Source organism: Grus americana, chromosome 4, assembly GCF_028858705.1.
Source record: "Grus americana isolate bGruAme1 chromosome 4, bGruAme1.mat, whole genome shotgun sequence".
NCBI lineage: Eukaryota > Metazoa > Chordata > Aves > Gruiformes > Gruidae > Grus > Grus americana.
This window is the reverse complement of record NC_072855.1, coordinates 9,970,661-9,987,554: the sequence shown is the minus strand read 5'-3', so window position 1 is coordinate 9,987,554 and position 16,894 is coordinate 9,970,661. Positions and strand designations below refer to the sequence as shown.

The 16,894-nt window shown below is 36.9% G+C and overlaps 1 protein-coding gene across 8 annotated transcripts in view; it reads right to left on the bottom strand.

The window, feature by feature from the left end:
• The window catches only part of CFAP99 (cilia and flagella associated protein 99), a 58,768-nt gene that overhangs the window by 31,913 nt on the left and 9,961 nt on the right, over positions 1–16,894 (bottom strand). For all 8 annotated transcript variants that reach the window (XM_054825286.1, XM_054825287.1, XM_054825288.1 and 5 more), the window contains 4 exons: positions 11,725–11,869; positions 8,750–8,844; positions 2,409–2,521; positions 57–231 (listed from right to left, as the gene is read on the bottom strand). In XM_054825286.1, the coding sequence (XP_054681261.1) occupies positions 57–231; positions 2,409–2,521; positions 8,750–8,844; positions 11,725–11,869 (528 nt within the window). The remainder of the gene's footprint in view (positions 1–56; positions 232–2,408; positions 2,522–8,749; positions 8,845–11,724; positions 11,870–16,894) is intronic.

Sequence of the window (16,894 nt, the reverse complement as noted above, 5' to 3'; positions counted from 1 at the left end):
TTTTGTGCACAAGCATACATAAAATGTAGTATCTCTCAAAGCACAAAAAAACTCACAGGTGGCCTTTTTTCCAGCACCGGTATTGGCAGAGGCATAGGAATGGCACGTGGTTTGGGTACAGTCAAATTAAATTCCTTTGGCTGAGTGACCGTCGAAGTCTTGACAGTGGTAGTACGATTACTTAATTTATCTGTGAGCTGTTCAATCAGTTGCTGTACTTTTGGCTGCCACCTTCAAATAAAAACAGATTTTTCAATTTTATTTCATTTTTTTCTTTGATACAAACTTACATGCAGTATACGAGGTTGGCATTGGTGCAAATTCTGTAATGCTTTCAGCCATTCGATTTTAATAAAATTGACCTATGAATTTGTACTCATGATTTAGTTGGACTTTGTTACTTCACCTGAATAGATGCTTGTCCATTCAGACTACTAGCAGAGAAATAGCCAGTTTTTACTGAAAAAGCAACTATGTCACCAGTTTGTTTCACAGCAGGACCAGACTATGACTCAGCAAAGCAGCTGTCATAAGCTAAGTGCACGCTTAACTTACTTAGCTGAAGAAACTATGAACAGTGGCCTGAGTATTGCCGCTTTTACCTACTGACAGAGCTCAGATAAATCCATCTCATAGCACAGGCAGTTCTAATAAAAAATTAGAAAGATATAAGGAGTTTGGTGAGTTAGCAAATGAACCCTGTGGGGCAGTCAAGATGATTTTGATTTCTCTGTGTTTGGATTTTGGCTTGTATGAAGGTTCAGACTTCTTCCAAGGCATGACAGGAAGGTGTGGAATTCAAGGTAAGGCACAAACAGGTTATCACAGGGCTAAGGATGGTGACAGCCTCATGTCAGTTATCCCTCCTCTATATGTGTTCTATCCTTAAGTATTACACATGCAATGGACCTTTCCCAGAACTTAAAAAGCAGCTGACAATGCAAATTTACCGTAACTTCTTTACTGTCACCTTAGCTAGTAATGGCATTGTGGGCTGAAGCTTGCAAGTAACTTCTGCAAGTAATGCAGCACCATTAAAATAAATAGAACTGTTTATATTAACCTCATTGACATTAGAAAGAGGAATACAAAGGCATATTTAAAAGAATTTCAGTTACTGAACTGATTAAACTGATCAATGCATCCTCAGCCCACTGAAGGAAGTTTCAAACCCAGTAACCGAATATGGCCTTCAGCATTCTCGTACAACTTACATTTACTACTTCTAGGCAAAACATGTGTTCATTACATTGAATGTAATTGACTGCGAAAGACAGCTCCAATAAGCTTAGTGTTAATGAAACAAGCCATAGATTAAGCATCTGCCTGCATGCATATGTACATATAAAAAGTGTGTGGATATATGTGTATACCTCCATCTATACATCTCTATCTGTATCTTTATACTATTCTAAGCATATGTTAGAATTAGAATTACTACAGTGGAATGCATTGAGTCAACTTCTGACTTCAAATATATCCCTGCAGTTCCTGTAGAACTGAGTGGAATTTGGAGTGTTGCAAGCCAAATCTATACATTTGCTAATTTGGCATAATCTACATAGTATGAAAGAATTAATTCTACTGACTTTGATATGACAGTTAGAACTAGATGCAAACTCTTTTTCAGCTGATGTTGTAACATATTTTAGTCTAACAGTGTTTGCCATCATCTGGGTTAATCTATACTGCAGTGAGGAGGATGTGTGATTGCAGCCACATAGGTGTGCCAATGCAAGCGCTAATTTATGTGTCCTGGGTGAAAATGAGAGTGAAAAAGTGGCACAATAGGCTGCAGAGCTGCTGTTTCTCCACATGAAAATGTTCCAGTTTGGCAAGGGTAGTCATGCTACTGTATCACCACCTAACCAATGTGTGGACACACCTGGCACCTCAGAGCATTTAAACTGTTAAACGATGCTGCACTCGTGTAAATAAACAATAATTTTAAAAGACTTGTTTACATGCTTATCTGATGCGCTCAGAAGGGATTTTATGACCATCAGCATAAACAAGTCTATGCATAAAGCCAAACTCAGGGAAGTCAAACATGTTTTTTCATACGCTTAATGTCATACAGATGTTGAAGTGACTTATGAGGCACAAGTCTAAATCTGTAAGGTAATTTGAACCTTCTAGGATTTTGGTTTTGGTTTTTTTTTCTTCAGAGTATAATGTTTGATCTATTCAGGGGCACTGAGAAACAAACTTAAAAACAGCTGCGAAAGGACTTTTCTATGAGAGACCCTTTGGGTAAGTAAAAGGATTACTATAGTCTCATCAAGACAAGAAGTGTTCCTAGAGACTTCAATAGGAGAGACACTTGAACAGCAAATTGAACTTTCAGGGGAAGCTTTCCTCAGCTTTTCAACTTTGAGGTAGCCACAGGCTACTTAAGTACTGCTTACCTTAGCAGTGGATCAATCCAGTTCTCTTTTACATACAGTGAATCGTAGAACTGACTCCATTCATCTTTTATCCATGTGTTCAAATACAAGGCATTGAAGAAGAATCTAAGAAACTAATAATAAGTGATTTCTTTTAAATATGACTACTGAAAGTGTGATGTACATAAGACTACAAAAAGATAGTTGCTTTTACTATAAACACTGCTGAAGAACTTGCTTGTATTGTACCCTGTAACTATAATCACAGGTGCTCGCTATGTGTAGGTTCTTAATTCCGTTAGGACAGCCCCATGTCTTTCAGCCCTATGTTGTGAAACACTAATAGATACTAAAATATTTTTAGTGGCCTCTAGGGACTACAACATGGGGATGTGTTGATGCATCTTTAATTTGTTTCAAACATCATGAAACAGAAGTTTTTATTCAAAATCAAAGTAATTACTACTGCAACACACTGATTTTAGTATAATTATACAATAGAGTTTCACAGTCTAATATACCCACAATCAACTCCTGATTATCTATAGTGAGATCATCCATGGTGTCCAGAAACATCTCAGGCCTGGCACGGCACCTAAATTACTTAAATTGCTTTCAGCTCCCTGGGATTTAGGCAGGGAGACCTGCTGAGAACTACAGTAACTGCAATACAATATGGTTTCTTCTTTTATTGAAATATAATTAATTGGCATATACCCATTAAACTAGAAAACTGAAATTTGGCACACTTACACACTGCAGCGCTCTATGTGCTGGAGAAATAGCAACTTTTGTTTCCCACTGGAGTTCACCAGGTCAAGAGTCTTTCTTTAAAACTTGAACTGCTCAAACAGCCTTTTGAAACAGACTCTTGAAAAATAGCACTCAGATCTGGCGTGTATCATTTACAGCAATATAAATTCCAAACTTGAATCTGAACTTTTCCATTAAAATTCTTGGAAATGAAAGTACAAGCAAGTATCACGCTGAAATAAATCCCAGTAATAGAAAAAAACACACTAAATAATATTGACATTGTGAGACATACTGGAAAGCAGTGTGCAGTCACTTGACAAGCTTCAAATGGAGACTCCAGAGCTTATTAGTTCAGACTTGGCATCAGCCCCATCTTGGGTTGGTTTCCACAGAGCCATACAGGTCTTTGCATTGAGTTTTTAGTTTTGGAGAGCTTCTTAATTCACATGTGGTGCCAGGCCCAAGGTGGCTCACAGCTTAGTGAATAATTTGGCTATAAACAATTCAGATTTGACTCAAGGTGTTTGCTGCAGATGTTCAGCAGGTGTAGAAAGCCTGCTACTTGAAATGTATAGTCTTGATGTGACCATTTCCAAGGAATAAAGCTGTAAATTTAGTCTTATTTTAATCTATTGTGCTTTTGGTAGAGTCAAAAGACTGATCAACAACTGAAGGACTAAATGAATATTACCCCCTTGGATTCTCATTCTTGTCTAGAAACTACTCCTCTTCCCCAAAATTGCAGATGCTGACATATCAACACACCATCTGAAAGAAGACATTTCATCCCTAAAAGCATGACTATAAACTAAGTGTTGAACTGTGAAGAAGTTGGCTTTTTGGTGCTTCCAGATTCAGTGGAGTTTGCTAAGTATATGGTAAGGGATGCATTTCATCCCATTGGTCTGGAAACTCATTCATTCTCCTTAAGGAGGATCTTTCTCTGCAGTGCATGCATGTTGGATTACCTTTTTCACCTAACATAGTAATTTGTACTTATGCAATGTATAAATAAAATGCTAGAAGTGTAGACAGAGTTCATACTCTCCAGAACTGATGCACTGTATATACACTACTTCTACCAGTTGTAACAAAATTTTACTACCAGGTATCCCAGCTGTATATGATTATAGATCCAGTGAACATGTCCCCTGCCAAAGTACTCTTCTTACCTTATAGAAGGCCCTGACTATACACAAAGTTTATAAAAAATGCGGTTTTAAACCCATGTAAGCAAGTGTGTATACAGTGGTGGATTGAATATGAGCTGATATTCTTGAAATGAGACAGACCCTGATGGGTGAAGCTGGTTTCAAATTTCTAGATATTTAGAGCTCGCAGAAGCAGCTGATGTAGAAATACTGCAGGTGATGATTTGTAAATTCTCCAGTTTTCCTTCACTAGCTTTCATTACGCTGAACTCCTCCCTCTCTGTGCCCTCAGTATTCCTCTTTTATAGCCTAGTCTGTCCTCAGGGGCTTCAGTCAGCTGTTTACTACATTGCCACGTGAAACGAAGCCTCTGAACTGTTGTTTCAGCTCTCCCTGACTGACTGATCTCCATCTAGTCTTCTAAATATTTGCTGTAACTATCTTTTACAAAGTACTTGCAACTCAACTACCTCTTCAAGGGAGATGAAACTATAATAAAGGCACGCACTTAGTGATTTCTAGCTGTTGTATTTAACAGCTGGCTATCACCCCTTGAGGCCTCCTACTGCAAGACCAGTTATGTACTGGTTGTTAACATTTCACACTGTATTAAGACAAATGGGTAATTATGTGATTGATAAATGCCATGATGTACTCCTATGAGGTGCAGAGAATGGTTAACACTGTGATGTTGCTATCTGAAAAGATGCACTGTGAACACTTGCAAATGGCAATGAAGCATTACCAGGCGTCATTTCTGACCAGAGTCTGCCTGGGCTAAGTCCACAATCTTGATTTTGATGATCCATACCACACATGGCGAATGTGGGCAGAGTAAGACCCATGAAGCCATAGTACATTTCATTTCTTAACAATAGAAACTTTTGTGTTTTCTGAAATGAATTGCTAGGAAAAATCCTATATATTTCTGTTTTGTCTCTGGCCACAAGTGACACAGGTGGCAACCCCAATATCAACAGTTTTATAGCAGCAAAATGTGGCTTGAAGTTCTCACAGATTTCTGTTTGGATGTTACCAGCATCTGCCTCGTTAGAGAAGTCACTGGACAGTCATTTTGGTAACAGCATTATTCTGCTTACTGCTCTCTCTTGAACGTTCCAAGAGTTTCACTACTCACAGAGCATGATAACCAAGATTTATTTCCCTTCTAGAAGTGGTGAAATTACACCAGAAATGAATTGTACACATTTTTACTATTCTAATGTACTCTGGCTGCAGTAAGACAAGTGTGTATAATTAAAGACTGTTTTCTAATGCATTTTTCCAGGTGGGCTGAATTAATACCTTGCTTTTGAGAATGTGAACGTGCCCTGCTAATATCCTTAATGTATTTTTACACAGTGGGATTGTACAGATTTCTAAAAAGCAAATAAAAAATGGAAAGTTTCCTCATCTGGTATTATCTTTACATCCGTGTAGTCGTTTGCAGAGCTGTAGTCCTTATATTGACAACATAAGCTTTTGACTCTTAAGGAAGTAACTGCAAGAAACAGCAGATTCTGTTTCCCTGAGAATGCTATTATTTTGGCTGTACACACCCACAACTATTAGCTGTAGTAGGAAATGCAATCAAGGAGGTTCCTGTCCACTCCTCTCTTCATCTGCTGAGTCTTTCCCTCTTATTAAACTACTTATAGTAGTTTAGTTCTTCAGCTGTGCCAGCTCAACTACTTGTAGGATTGTACCTTTCAGCTGCACCAGAGAAATGAAGGGGAAGGCAAGAAGCTCTTAAGAAGGCTTTCCTATGAATAAATTGTAATCAGCAACTCAGTTTTGAGGATAAAGGTGTAGAGAAAAGCATACCAGCATGGTCTCAGGTCCTTCTGCCATTGTATGACCCAACTTGGACATTTTTTATCCCCATGTCCACCATGAGGCTGATCTTGTCCTACTATTTCTACCTCATCATAATAGCAATTACAACAACCAGTTCTTATATAGTGATTTTCCTTTGCGGATCTCAGAATTTCTTTATAAAGGACATTACTGGTGTTAGAAACAATCAGAACATGAAACAGAACAAAACAGGTTCTTGAATGCTAGAAAGAAAATGCTAGTTATTTTGCAATTATGAAATTATGAAGCTGTTTACTTCAACTTTTTATTTCAACAGTGTATTTTCTCTAACATACAAACACATTTTACAATGAATATAAAAGAATAACATGTATGAATAATAGAACAGAAAAATAGGCTTGAGCTAGCACTGCATATCTCGGCTCTTAGAAGAACAATCACACTGAAGTTACAAAATTGGGGTTTATCCTATGGTTCTGTAATTATACAACCATAAGGAATTTTTGCATGTGTCCTTAACATTACAGAATGAGAGCTTATGATTTTCTGTTCAAGTAGATGAACATGTGTTAGTGAGGTAGTATTATTATTCTGCCTGGATTTTCTGCCTAAATGAATATATCACAGGGAAACACTGACTTTGAGTGGATGCCATCATGCAGTCCTTTAAAAGAAAGGTCTGCTCACACAAGTTGATCTCATTCAACCGAATAGTCCATTTAATTTCATGAAGACTACTCATTTGAGTAGTTTATCTGCATGATTAAGAAAATTCCATTTAGCCCGTGATGTGCAGCAAAATTTATTTTTTAATTAAAGTAAATCAATTCTAAGTAAATATAGGTGAGTAATTTTTCTGCATCTCAACCGAACTCAAACACAATAGTCATCAGGCAAAATCTACAGGTCAGCATCCTGAAGGAGAATCCCGAATTTCTGACAACTTCTGTTACTAAGGCTGCAGATTTGCCTTCTGCTGTTTTTGTCTCTGTTGCTGGGGGGACCAAATACTGCTTCTAAATCTTCTGCTGCAGGTGCATTAATATAATCTACCATCACTTTGGAGACAAAGAACCTCTTCTAATGCAAGAGAAGAAAACCTAGGTACCATGGTGATGAGGATCTGGTAAGATACTTAAGCAAACAAAGTTACATCTACAGGAAAAAAAGTAGCAGGTGCAGACCATTGCACAATGCAGCACTTCCCTATCAGAAAAGAGTTATTCCAGACAAGGAAGAAGAAATTATCTGAAACAGAACATCAGGGCACTGATGCTTAAGCCATATAAAGCTAGGTGAATGGAATCAACAAGAGATAAATGGCATGAAGTGGGAAAATTGTGTTGCTAGCTGAATGACCTCAAGATGCATCCAATCCAGTGGCTTGTGTCTAAGATGTTTACCAAAGAAGGGGCTGGAAGAGCATTTTAGACAAAGTGATTTGTCTGTCTACCAGATTATGATAATTCTTCCAGCCACTTCTCTGTTCTTTCTAACAGTTAATGAAATACATCTTTTTTGTCTCTGAATGGAATTAATAAAAACCATTCCATAGTAAGCTCATCAAAACAAAGTGTTTCTAAAAACATTACGCAGACAACCTAACCTACTCTCTTTACAAAGCAACTATACTCATTACAGAGACACTGGCATCCACATGAACATTCAAAGTAACCCGTATAAGGATAAACCTTAGCCTTTTGAGTATTAAGTACTAAAATTTGCCTATTTCTTGAATTCCACATTTGTTATTCAAACGTGGTGTTTGGACTATGCTTTGAAACATCTGGATGATCAAAGTTTACATATGCTGTGTCACCAATAATTTAATTTTTAGCCTATTTTCCTAAGAAAACAGGGCTTATGAAAAAGCATTGCCACTCAGTTTATCCCTCTGCCCTTCTTTACAACGTAGCTTTTAAGATAATCAGCACTTTCAACCATCTTGAAAGAGACGCAGAAGATATTTATATTTCTTCAAATTTCATGAAAATTAGCAAACAAGTAGCAGAGTGAAACCCAAATTTGTGACTCCAGAGAGGAAAAGGCAGGCAGAACTTTGTTGCCATGCTTTCTATTTGGAAGCAATGGTGTGGTCAATTGCAGGTATGTTCTAAGGGGGTAATTGGTACATGCATAGCTCTAAACGAGCAATTGTTTTTTAGGAAGGAGAAAAGGTGATGGAAGGACAATAGGCTTGATCATGGAAGTGGTAGTGGGTTGTTCAGGGTAAAAAGAACACTAATCAGCAGTTTCAATAGATTCATTGTGTATGGAAAAAAATTCTTCTCCTGCCTAAATTCAAAGAAAGAAGCAGAGCCAAGAGTGAATATGGAAATTAGAGGGACAACTGTAAATCACGTGAACTGTAAATCATGTGATTATTCTACCTTCTCAGATTATATAAAATACATTTAAAATTGATCTTTGAGTGAATATGAGATAGTCACTGCATAAGTATAGAAATTGTAGGGTTTTGTAATAACAAAATACTAATTTAATTTCTGAATTTAAACAGAAAATAACATGAAGTTCTCAATTTAAATTATCCTGAAAGTTGAGAAAAGTAAGCCGATTAATTAAACACAATGAACAGATCATTAATTATTTTTAAAAAATGTTTTGTACATTCATTACCTTTTGCATTTTTGCAGTGTCCAGAGATTTTACAATTCTGCTGAAACGCTGAAGACCAAGCTCTTCTAGTTGAAAAGTAGCCAGATAACAAATAACTATCAAAAGATACATAAATTTAAAATGCAGCAGGAAGTTCTAATAAACCTATATCCTATCCTCAGCATACTCTGAGATTTAGACTGTTACATTAATTTTAAATGATCTACAATATTGTTTATCTAACTGGGCAATATAATGTTTGAAAATAAGAAATTGTAATATGAAGTTATAATGTTAACCCTATGTTCATTATTAGCACCATGACTCTGTGCTATGGTTCATATAGATTAGTTACCTCTTTTGTGAGTCAGATCCAAACTAGTGCAAATCTACACAACTTTATGGAATTCAAACAGCTGAGGATCTAACCACTTACACAACAAATGTAAAACAATTGTAGTTGTCTGCAGTCATTCATAGAGGTCCTTTTGATGCCTGCAAATATCTGTTTGCAAAACTGGGAGATCTACCATAGCAGTGTTTGGAATCCTGTAAGGCCGAAGGTAAGATCTTGCCATGATTTCACAGTCATTTTGTTATGCTTACATCACCACTAAAAAAAGCAGTTCTGTCAACCCCTAATTGCTTGTTCTCATCCCCTCCTTTTACTTCCTGGTGTTTCTTCTCTTGGGCAAGTACAGTCACCCACATAGCCAAGTTAAAACAGATTATGAATTTTAACCTGAAGCATTTTCTTGATCAGTTCACTGGATGGCTGCTAAACACAAGATTTAACTCAAGAGAAGATGTGACATAGGGGTGAGAATGAGTAGCCAGTGATGAGAAAAAGGGCGGCTTGTATCTTTGGGTAGTAATACCAGATTATACAACAAATATCTGCATATTCCATCTGTGAAATTCTGTGTTAGTCTGGCAACAAGCCAAGGACAATAGGAGTCAGATGGATCCTGAGAGACATGACTGAAAAAGTTTCTGGCAGTATTACATTGCTGGAAACAGCACTTTTTTAGTGTAACCAAACTTTTCAGTGTAAGCAAGCTTACTGTGAGAAAATTCAATGTGAACAGGAGACATAAAAGAAAGTTTTGATAGTGAATTTCTCAACATACTCTGTTTTTAATGTTTTCAGAGAGGATAGCTCTTCTGTTGCAAAATCACAGTTTATTATACATAATATTATACATTAAAAATTTAAACATAAAATTTCATATTTCTAGTATTCTTTTTTTTTTTTTTTGCAAGTGACCATTTTGCAGAAAGTGTTTGCAGAAAGTGTTTTTATTCTGAATTAGAATAAAACCAAGTTTTTAAATTGTGAATTTCTCTGGGAAATCCAAACCTGATTCTTGCACCCCCCTCTGGCAAGTATGCAGTTCAATACAGGAAGAGGCACAGCCAGTGCTGAGAGATTTTTGCAGACCTGTAAAGTTCATGAGCTCCTGTATCAGCTTTCATTTGATCATATTCACTTTGATCAATCAGGCTTCACTTGTACTGCAGTATTTTAGCTGCCACCAAACAGTAAAGATAAAATCAGTAAATTCTGACCAATGTGCTGCAGCCAACTCAGTGTACCGTTAGGCTTCAATCTTGTGCTTTAGCATAGCAACATATTTAAGCAGTCTTAGCAGAATATACATTTATCTCCTACAAGCTTTATTAAATTCAGATCTGCTCACACGTAGCAACAGCCTTTATAAGCAGCTTTGATAATTTAAGTGTCAATGCAGCTTGGCAAAGGGAATCACAAGCAGCTTAAAAAAATGTAAGCCAATGACCTTAGACTCTCAACTTGTTGATAAAGGAAAATTTTCCGGGGTCTACCCTCTGCCTATGATTAATGGAGGCTTTTGAGTGGACCAGTCCTGACAATCCAATTATAGCAACACTCAGCTTAAAGGTATAATTTATGTGCCCCAGACACTGAAAAACATGGCTTTGGAGAAATGGAGACAATGAAGCATTACCATTTAGAATAAACTCAATATACTATTAATTTCATCCTTGACAGTTTAGGTTCCTTTTCGTTTCTTATTTGATTTAGATTTCTATACCTTTCTAGATTGTGACAGAGGCAACCAGAATTGCCATAAAAAATTAATAGCTTTTAAAACATAAAATGTAGATATATTTATATTAGATAACCACTTTGAATTAAATTGACTGGACTTTTCAAAGTACCCACAAAGCTTCAGAACATATCTGACTTAGAGAACCAATGCTAGTGAATTTGTGATTCCAGTTTATCTAAGGACTTAATAAATCAACCTCGGTATATGTGTATTAAATGCATAGCATAAAAATATTTTTTAAATTACTTTTTAATGTACCTCTCAATGCCTGAAATAACTTTGGGAGTAGTAACTACTCTGATTAACTAGCTCACACTACCAGATAGAGTTGTATTGTAACTGATTCTAACCAAGTAACTAATGAAAGGAAAATAATTGACCTCACTTGTGGAGACAGACAGAAATCTATTTATGTCATTGTGATCATCAGTAACAAAGAAATCCATGTACAGATAGAGACAATCGCATCCTCATACTGAGACATGCAGTGCTCCTCAGCAGGCAGAGCTTTGTTAGACAGTTTCATATCTGGCAGAGGTACTAGGTTGCATAGAAGGGAAAAAAGGGAAATCACTGAAGAACATTTTTTAAAGTGATGGTTAAACTTCCAAGATACTTCTTCTAATCACCAATGCTATTTTCCTTCTGCATGTTACCTAATCTGCAAGAATATTCTGCAGAATTTTCTTAGGTAAAATTCTGTTAACAGCTGCAAGAGTCCAGATTAAATAACAATTTCAGGATTTAGGCTTTACATCATAAGGCCATTGGAAAAGATCCTGTATTTCATACTGCACTGGGCACAACGACAATGCTTCAAATGTAATATACGACCTACACTGGTAAAATAACATTTTTTAAATTTTTGTGGTAAACACATTTGGTGTTTTAAAATAAACTTACCTATATAGAGATTACGCTCAGAAATCAGGCAGTATCTCCCATCCTGAACAAAAAAGGCATTGACTACAACATCCAATAAGGGTTTATATTCCATGCATCCAGCTAGTGTATCCAACACAAATTTTTCTTCTGTCACATTAAGAGTCTGTACAGATACAAAATTAATAATGGTTAACGTGTTCTGGAAATAAAATGTTAGTTGTGTACAAAAAGAAGTACAATCATTCTGAAGTAATTGGAAAGCATGAACAATGAACAGCAGTGCCTTTGGTAGGGCTGATGCACTTCTAATGCTATCAAAGATGGGCCGTCCTAACAAATTAATGGCCCATGTTAAGTAAAATGTAACCTTCCCCAATGTTAAACTTTCAGTTTATCTGCTGACATACACATTTAGTTAAAAGGCCTTGATGTGTGAATGTCAACAGTTAATGCAAAGAAAATTTGAAGTTGCTGAGCTATGAACAGTGACTAATTTAGTCAACAGTATGTGACAGTTTCAGTAACTGTTTTTCCAGTAGGAAACCTGTTCTTTGCGGGTGAAGTCTGTGCTCCTTGGGGAAACTAAATTGAGGGGAGAAGCTGGACAGGGATTCTGGAGAAGACTCTTAACTGCTACTGCAACCTAATATTGGAGAATATGACTAAACCTGTGAGTGCCGGGATTCTTTTAATGCAGACTGTGTGTTTCTTATCCAGCTGTGTTCTCGGTCACTCTCAATGTTCGTGCAAAACCACAAGAGAACAGCAATTTGGATCCTACCTCATAATCCCTTTAAAAAGTCTGAGTGCTCCTGAACATTACAGAGAGTTTCAATCATAATAAAGAACCTGTGGAATATCTGTTACTACATGAGATAAACTTCTACTATGAACCACCTTTAAACATTGCGATAAAATCTGAGGCCCAGCACAGTTTGTTATTACATATAACTGAAAAAGGACAGACACTCTATAACAAAATGACAAACAATAATGATTCTTTGACTTAAGCAGGTTAGCCAAGAAGTCAAGAAAAAAGCTAAGTGCATCTTCTGAAAACACGTAGTCCACATTTGATAAATGATCTCTCCCACAGCTCTGAGATGTGGGAACAATTGAACTGCAATAATATATCAGATCAGAGGTTCACCTTGCCTAGTAGGCTAACTGCTAGCATCTTGATCATTTTATTTCCCTAATGTGGTTAATTTCTAGTTTAAAGGTATTATTAGAGGCTGCTGGAAGGAACTGTGTGAGTTTTCTGACGTATGGTACTATATAGGGCTCTGAGACTGGGAAAATACAAGGCAAAACTTTAAAATTATAGTTCTAATTTTTAAATGTAAAAAATTATGCAGAAGCATTGCAAGTGTATTTTCTCAGGTTGTCATTCAGAGTAAGCATAATTCTTTTTCACTACTCCTGCTCCAAAGCCAGGTTTCTTTCCTTCCAATTTGTGTATCATCACTAGAAAAAAATAGTGCCTCCATATAATTGTCCCCATATCCATATGTTTATATATGCATATACACATACACATGTAAGCAGGCAAAATTATACCTACATACATTCTTGTAATTTCTTTACTGCTGTTGGGATCACACTAATGCATCTGACTACCTCTCTAGCAGAACTGTAATAGACAATATTACTAACAATACAAATACAGAAACAGAATCAAGCTCAGTTTGTGGCTTAAGTCCATAAGGCTAACAATAGTTAAAATGATAGAAAAGCTTTATTGCTATAACTGAAGTAATAAGATATGACCCTGAATATATGCTGTGACCCAGATATGTTGGGTAAGAAGAAACAGAGTGTAACCAAACATTACATGGAGACATGGAAGCTTCACAATGTATGTTGGGCAGCACTAGAGACTGAGTGTGAATAAACAGGATATCACCTACATTCTTAATTAGGGCTCAAGAGAAAGAACAGGTTGTGGTTGAGACGGGAGAAAGATAAAGTGGAATGCATTCGGGAAAATGGAGCCAACAAGAGTGAGGTGGCAAAGAAGGAGCACAGAGAAAGGAGTGAAAAGGAAGGCAGTGGGAAAACAGGAGACAGAGAATGGCTTAGATGAAGGATGGACACAAGTGGAAGAGCAGAGGAAAGAGACTGAACACATCTGAAAATCTGAAAAAAAAAAAAATTTGGTGGGAAGCATGGACTCCATCTTGCTAAGCACTGAGAATTCTTGTGAGGCACACACAGTCCATTCCAAATATACCTTTTCTGGATGAAGATTTATGGAAGTTCTTTCATAAAACTGACAAAGAAAATCCAGAAATCTAACCCCCCATAAATGTTCGAATATATATCCCATATTTGAAATATCTGAGAATTCACCACAAAAGGCAAAAGCAAACCTGAATAAGTGAATGGCAAAGTGAGAAAGCATGACGTAGTTCCAGTAAAAGTAGGATTGTGACATTTTGAATCTGAAACAATTGGTCCCCTTGAACAAATGCTGTTGTTCATGAACAAATCAATCTACAAACAGTAGCTCTGATGATAAACAGGAAGTCCATAGTAAAACAGGAGAAGCCTGCTGGAAACAAGCCCAGCAACAACTCTCACAACTGTCTCTGCTGGAAAGCCAGAATATAAATTGTTTCCAAGATTTTTAGTAGATTAGAACCTTTGCATTCACCTTCTGAGTACTTTGGTATATCATACATGTATAAAGTGCTACAAAAACGCAGTGTTTTTCAGATGTACTTTAGACAGATGACCAAAAGTAGACAGATAACAACACGATGACAACAGTGCCCAAATCATATCTCCTATACAGTTCAAATGCAATTGTATATTTATATTTACTCTACTTCTTTTACTGTTCTGAGTTAACAAGTCAGAAGTTAGTTGTTAGGACAAACACAGAAACGAGTGCTTACTCCTGCTTAATCTCTGAGCAAGTAAGTACACAACAACTACACGGCCTCAAGCTAAGCAACAAGGTGACAGGAGGTGCATCCTGGGGACAACTGTGTCCCAGAACATCCGTACTGATTGGTAATTCTGTGGACCACAGGCCAAAAAGTCTTCTCATGAAATATTATCAACTGAATCTGCTTTCAATTACAAATAGTACTAAGTGTTCTGTTTCTACCTATAAAAATTGAGAATAGTTAAGCAGCCTGCAGCTGTGTCATCTAAGGAAGTGATCTCATCAGAACTCACACTAAACAAGAGCAGGATCAGTACTTGGATAAGAAATCACAAAGGTGAGCCAGTTGTTGGCTCAGTCTTGCTGATAATCTAGTGAATCAAAACCCGAGCCAATGCTTTAAAACAGTAAGGATACTCTCTGCATAGAAAGTGCATTATGTCCTCAACAAATTTCATCAAGGATATTTACAGTTTGTCTGCATATCTGAAATCATAATTGCTTTGGGAAAGTAATATGTTGGGTAGGTGTCACTTCTAGCTCTATTTCCTAAGTGCATTCTTTCTGTGTGGCTTTATGTTGCATTTTATGTCAGCGGGATGTGTTTCAGGAGTGGGTCAAAGGATCCTGAAACAGTACAATATGATGACAGATTGTGCATTTATAGCACCTTTTGTATGATGTTCTCAAAACACTTTACTAACATTAATTGTGTTTAATGAGATTCCTTTTGGCTAATATTATTTTGCAAATGCAGGGATTACGGTATGGAGCAGATAAGAGATTTGCCCCAGGCGACACACTAAGTCACTGGTGGCAACAAGAAAAGAATTAATAAACGCTAATTTGTGAGCCTTTGTTCTGTCCATCAGACCATCTTCCTACCTTTTCAAGTATACTTTACCTCATGGATTTCTCTGAAACAACTAGCAGTTAGCTATGTTTGCAAGTATGTTGTCCGAGTCCTTCAGCATAAGGAAGGCCAGATAATTTACAGGTGAAAGTAACACATGCAGCTATCATCTTCTGTTGCACTGAATATTGAAATATATCAGAAGACAAAACAGATGTTGAACAATATGCCCATTCTATGCTCAGAAGACAACCTCTCTATATCTAATGTTACAGCTTATTATTTTTTTGGTTTGTTGTGTAAAGCATAGTAAGTAGTAGATGAATACTGGATGGTCCTGTATTTTTAATGTTTGGAAGCCTATATATTACTGTGTTGACCAATGGCTGCACTGGATCTAAGTAAAATACAGTTATATGTGTTCACAATGTCATTCCCATACAACACATCTGAAAGTGTTCTCTTTATGGCATTGAATTTCAGCTTTTTCTGATTCTCAAGTGTTTAAGATGTAAAAGAATGATCCTGTCCGAAATTACCCTAAATGATCCTGCAAAAAAATGCGACTCTTGGCTGAAAATGTGCTGATTGGCATTATCTAGCCCTTAGCCTGCTTCCATGGACATATTTTCCTTTCTCCCTGACACTTAGCTGTAGCAGGGAACCAGTCAAGTTTCTTCAAGGAGAGCAGAGACTGTGTAAAAAAGCTTAAGCATAGGACTTTTATACACACACAACTTTCAACATGTGTTAGTACCAGAAATAGCATGAATTAAGTGGAAAACTATCTGCAAAAAGCAAGTTTTGCCACCGTGGGTGTATGGTAATAAGGATGGTTACAATGGCACCTGTTTAAGGGCCAGAGAGATCAGATAAGGACGGGTAAGGAGAGAAAGAAAAGTTCTTGTTTCTGGAGAGGAGGAAGGAAAGGGAAGGGAACATCAGCCATGCCCTGTTTGAGATTTCTGAGGATGAGGATTTAGTTTAAGGTAAAACAAACATTTTAGATAGAAGATAATATTTGATGAAAAGATAAAATAGCTTTCACCTCCTGAGAGAACTGAGTAATAGTATGTACTGAACTTGTCTACTTCTAGGCAGAATATACACATTTTGCAGATTCAATCTGATTAATTTACAGTGCTTCAGATATCAGTGCTAGTCCTCTCCAAGGGCCTAATCAAAATGCTGTGGAAATGAAAGAAAATATTCCTATTGACTTCACTGGGTTTTGAATCAGTCACCAGAACCAGTCCTCTTTCCCTCTGAAGTCAGTGAAAATGCTTCCAGTAATTTCGATGGGGGAAAAAACCCTGGGATCTTAGGATATAAGGAGGAGAATGCCCTGCTTCTACTATTTACAGTCTATGTTGCAGTCAGAAGCTAGTATTCTCATCTTCATGTGATAATGCTGACCATCTTCAAGATGTACAGTTAACATA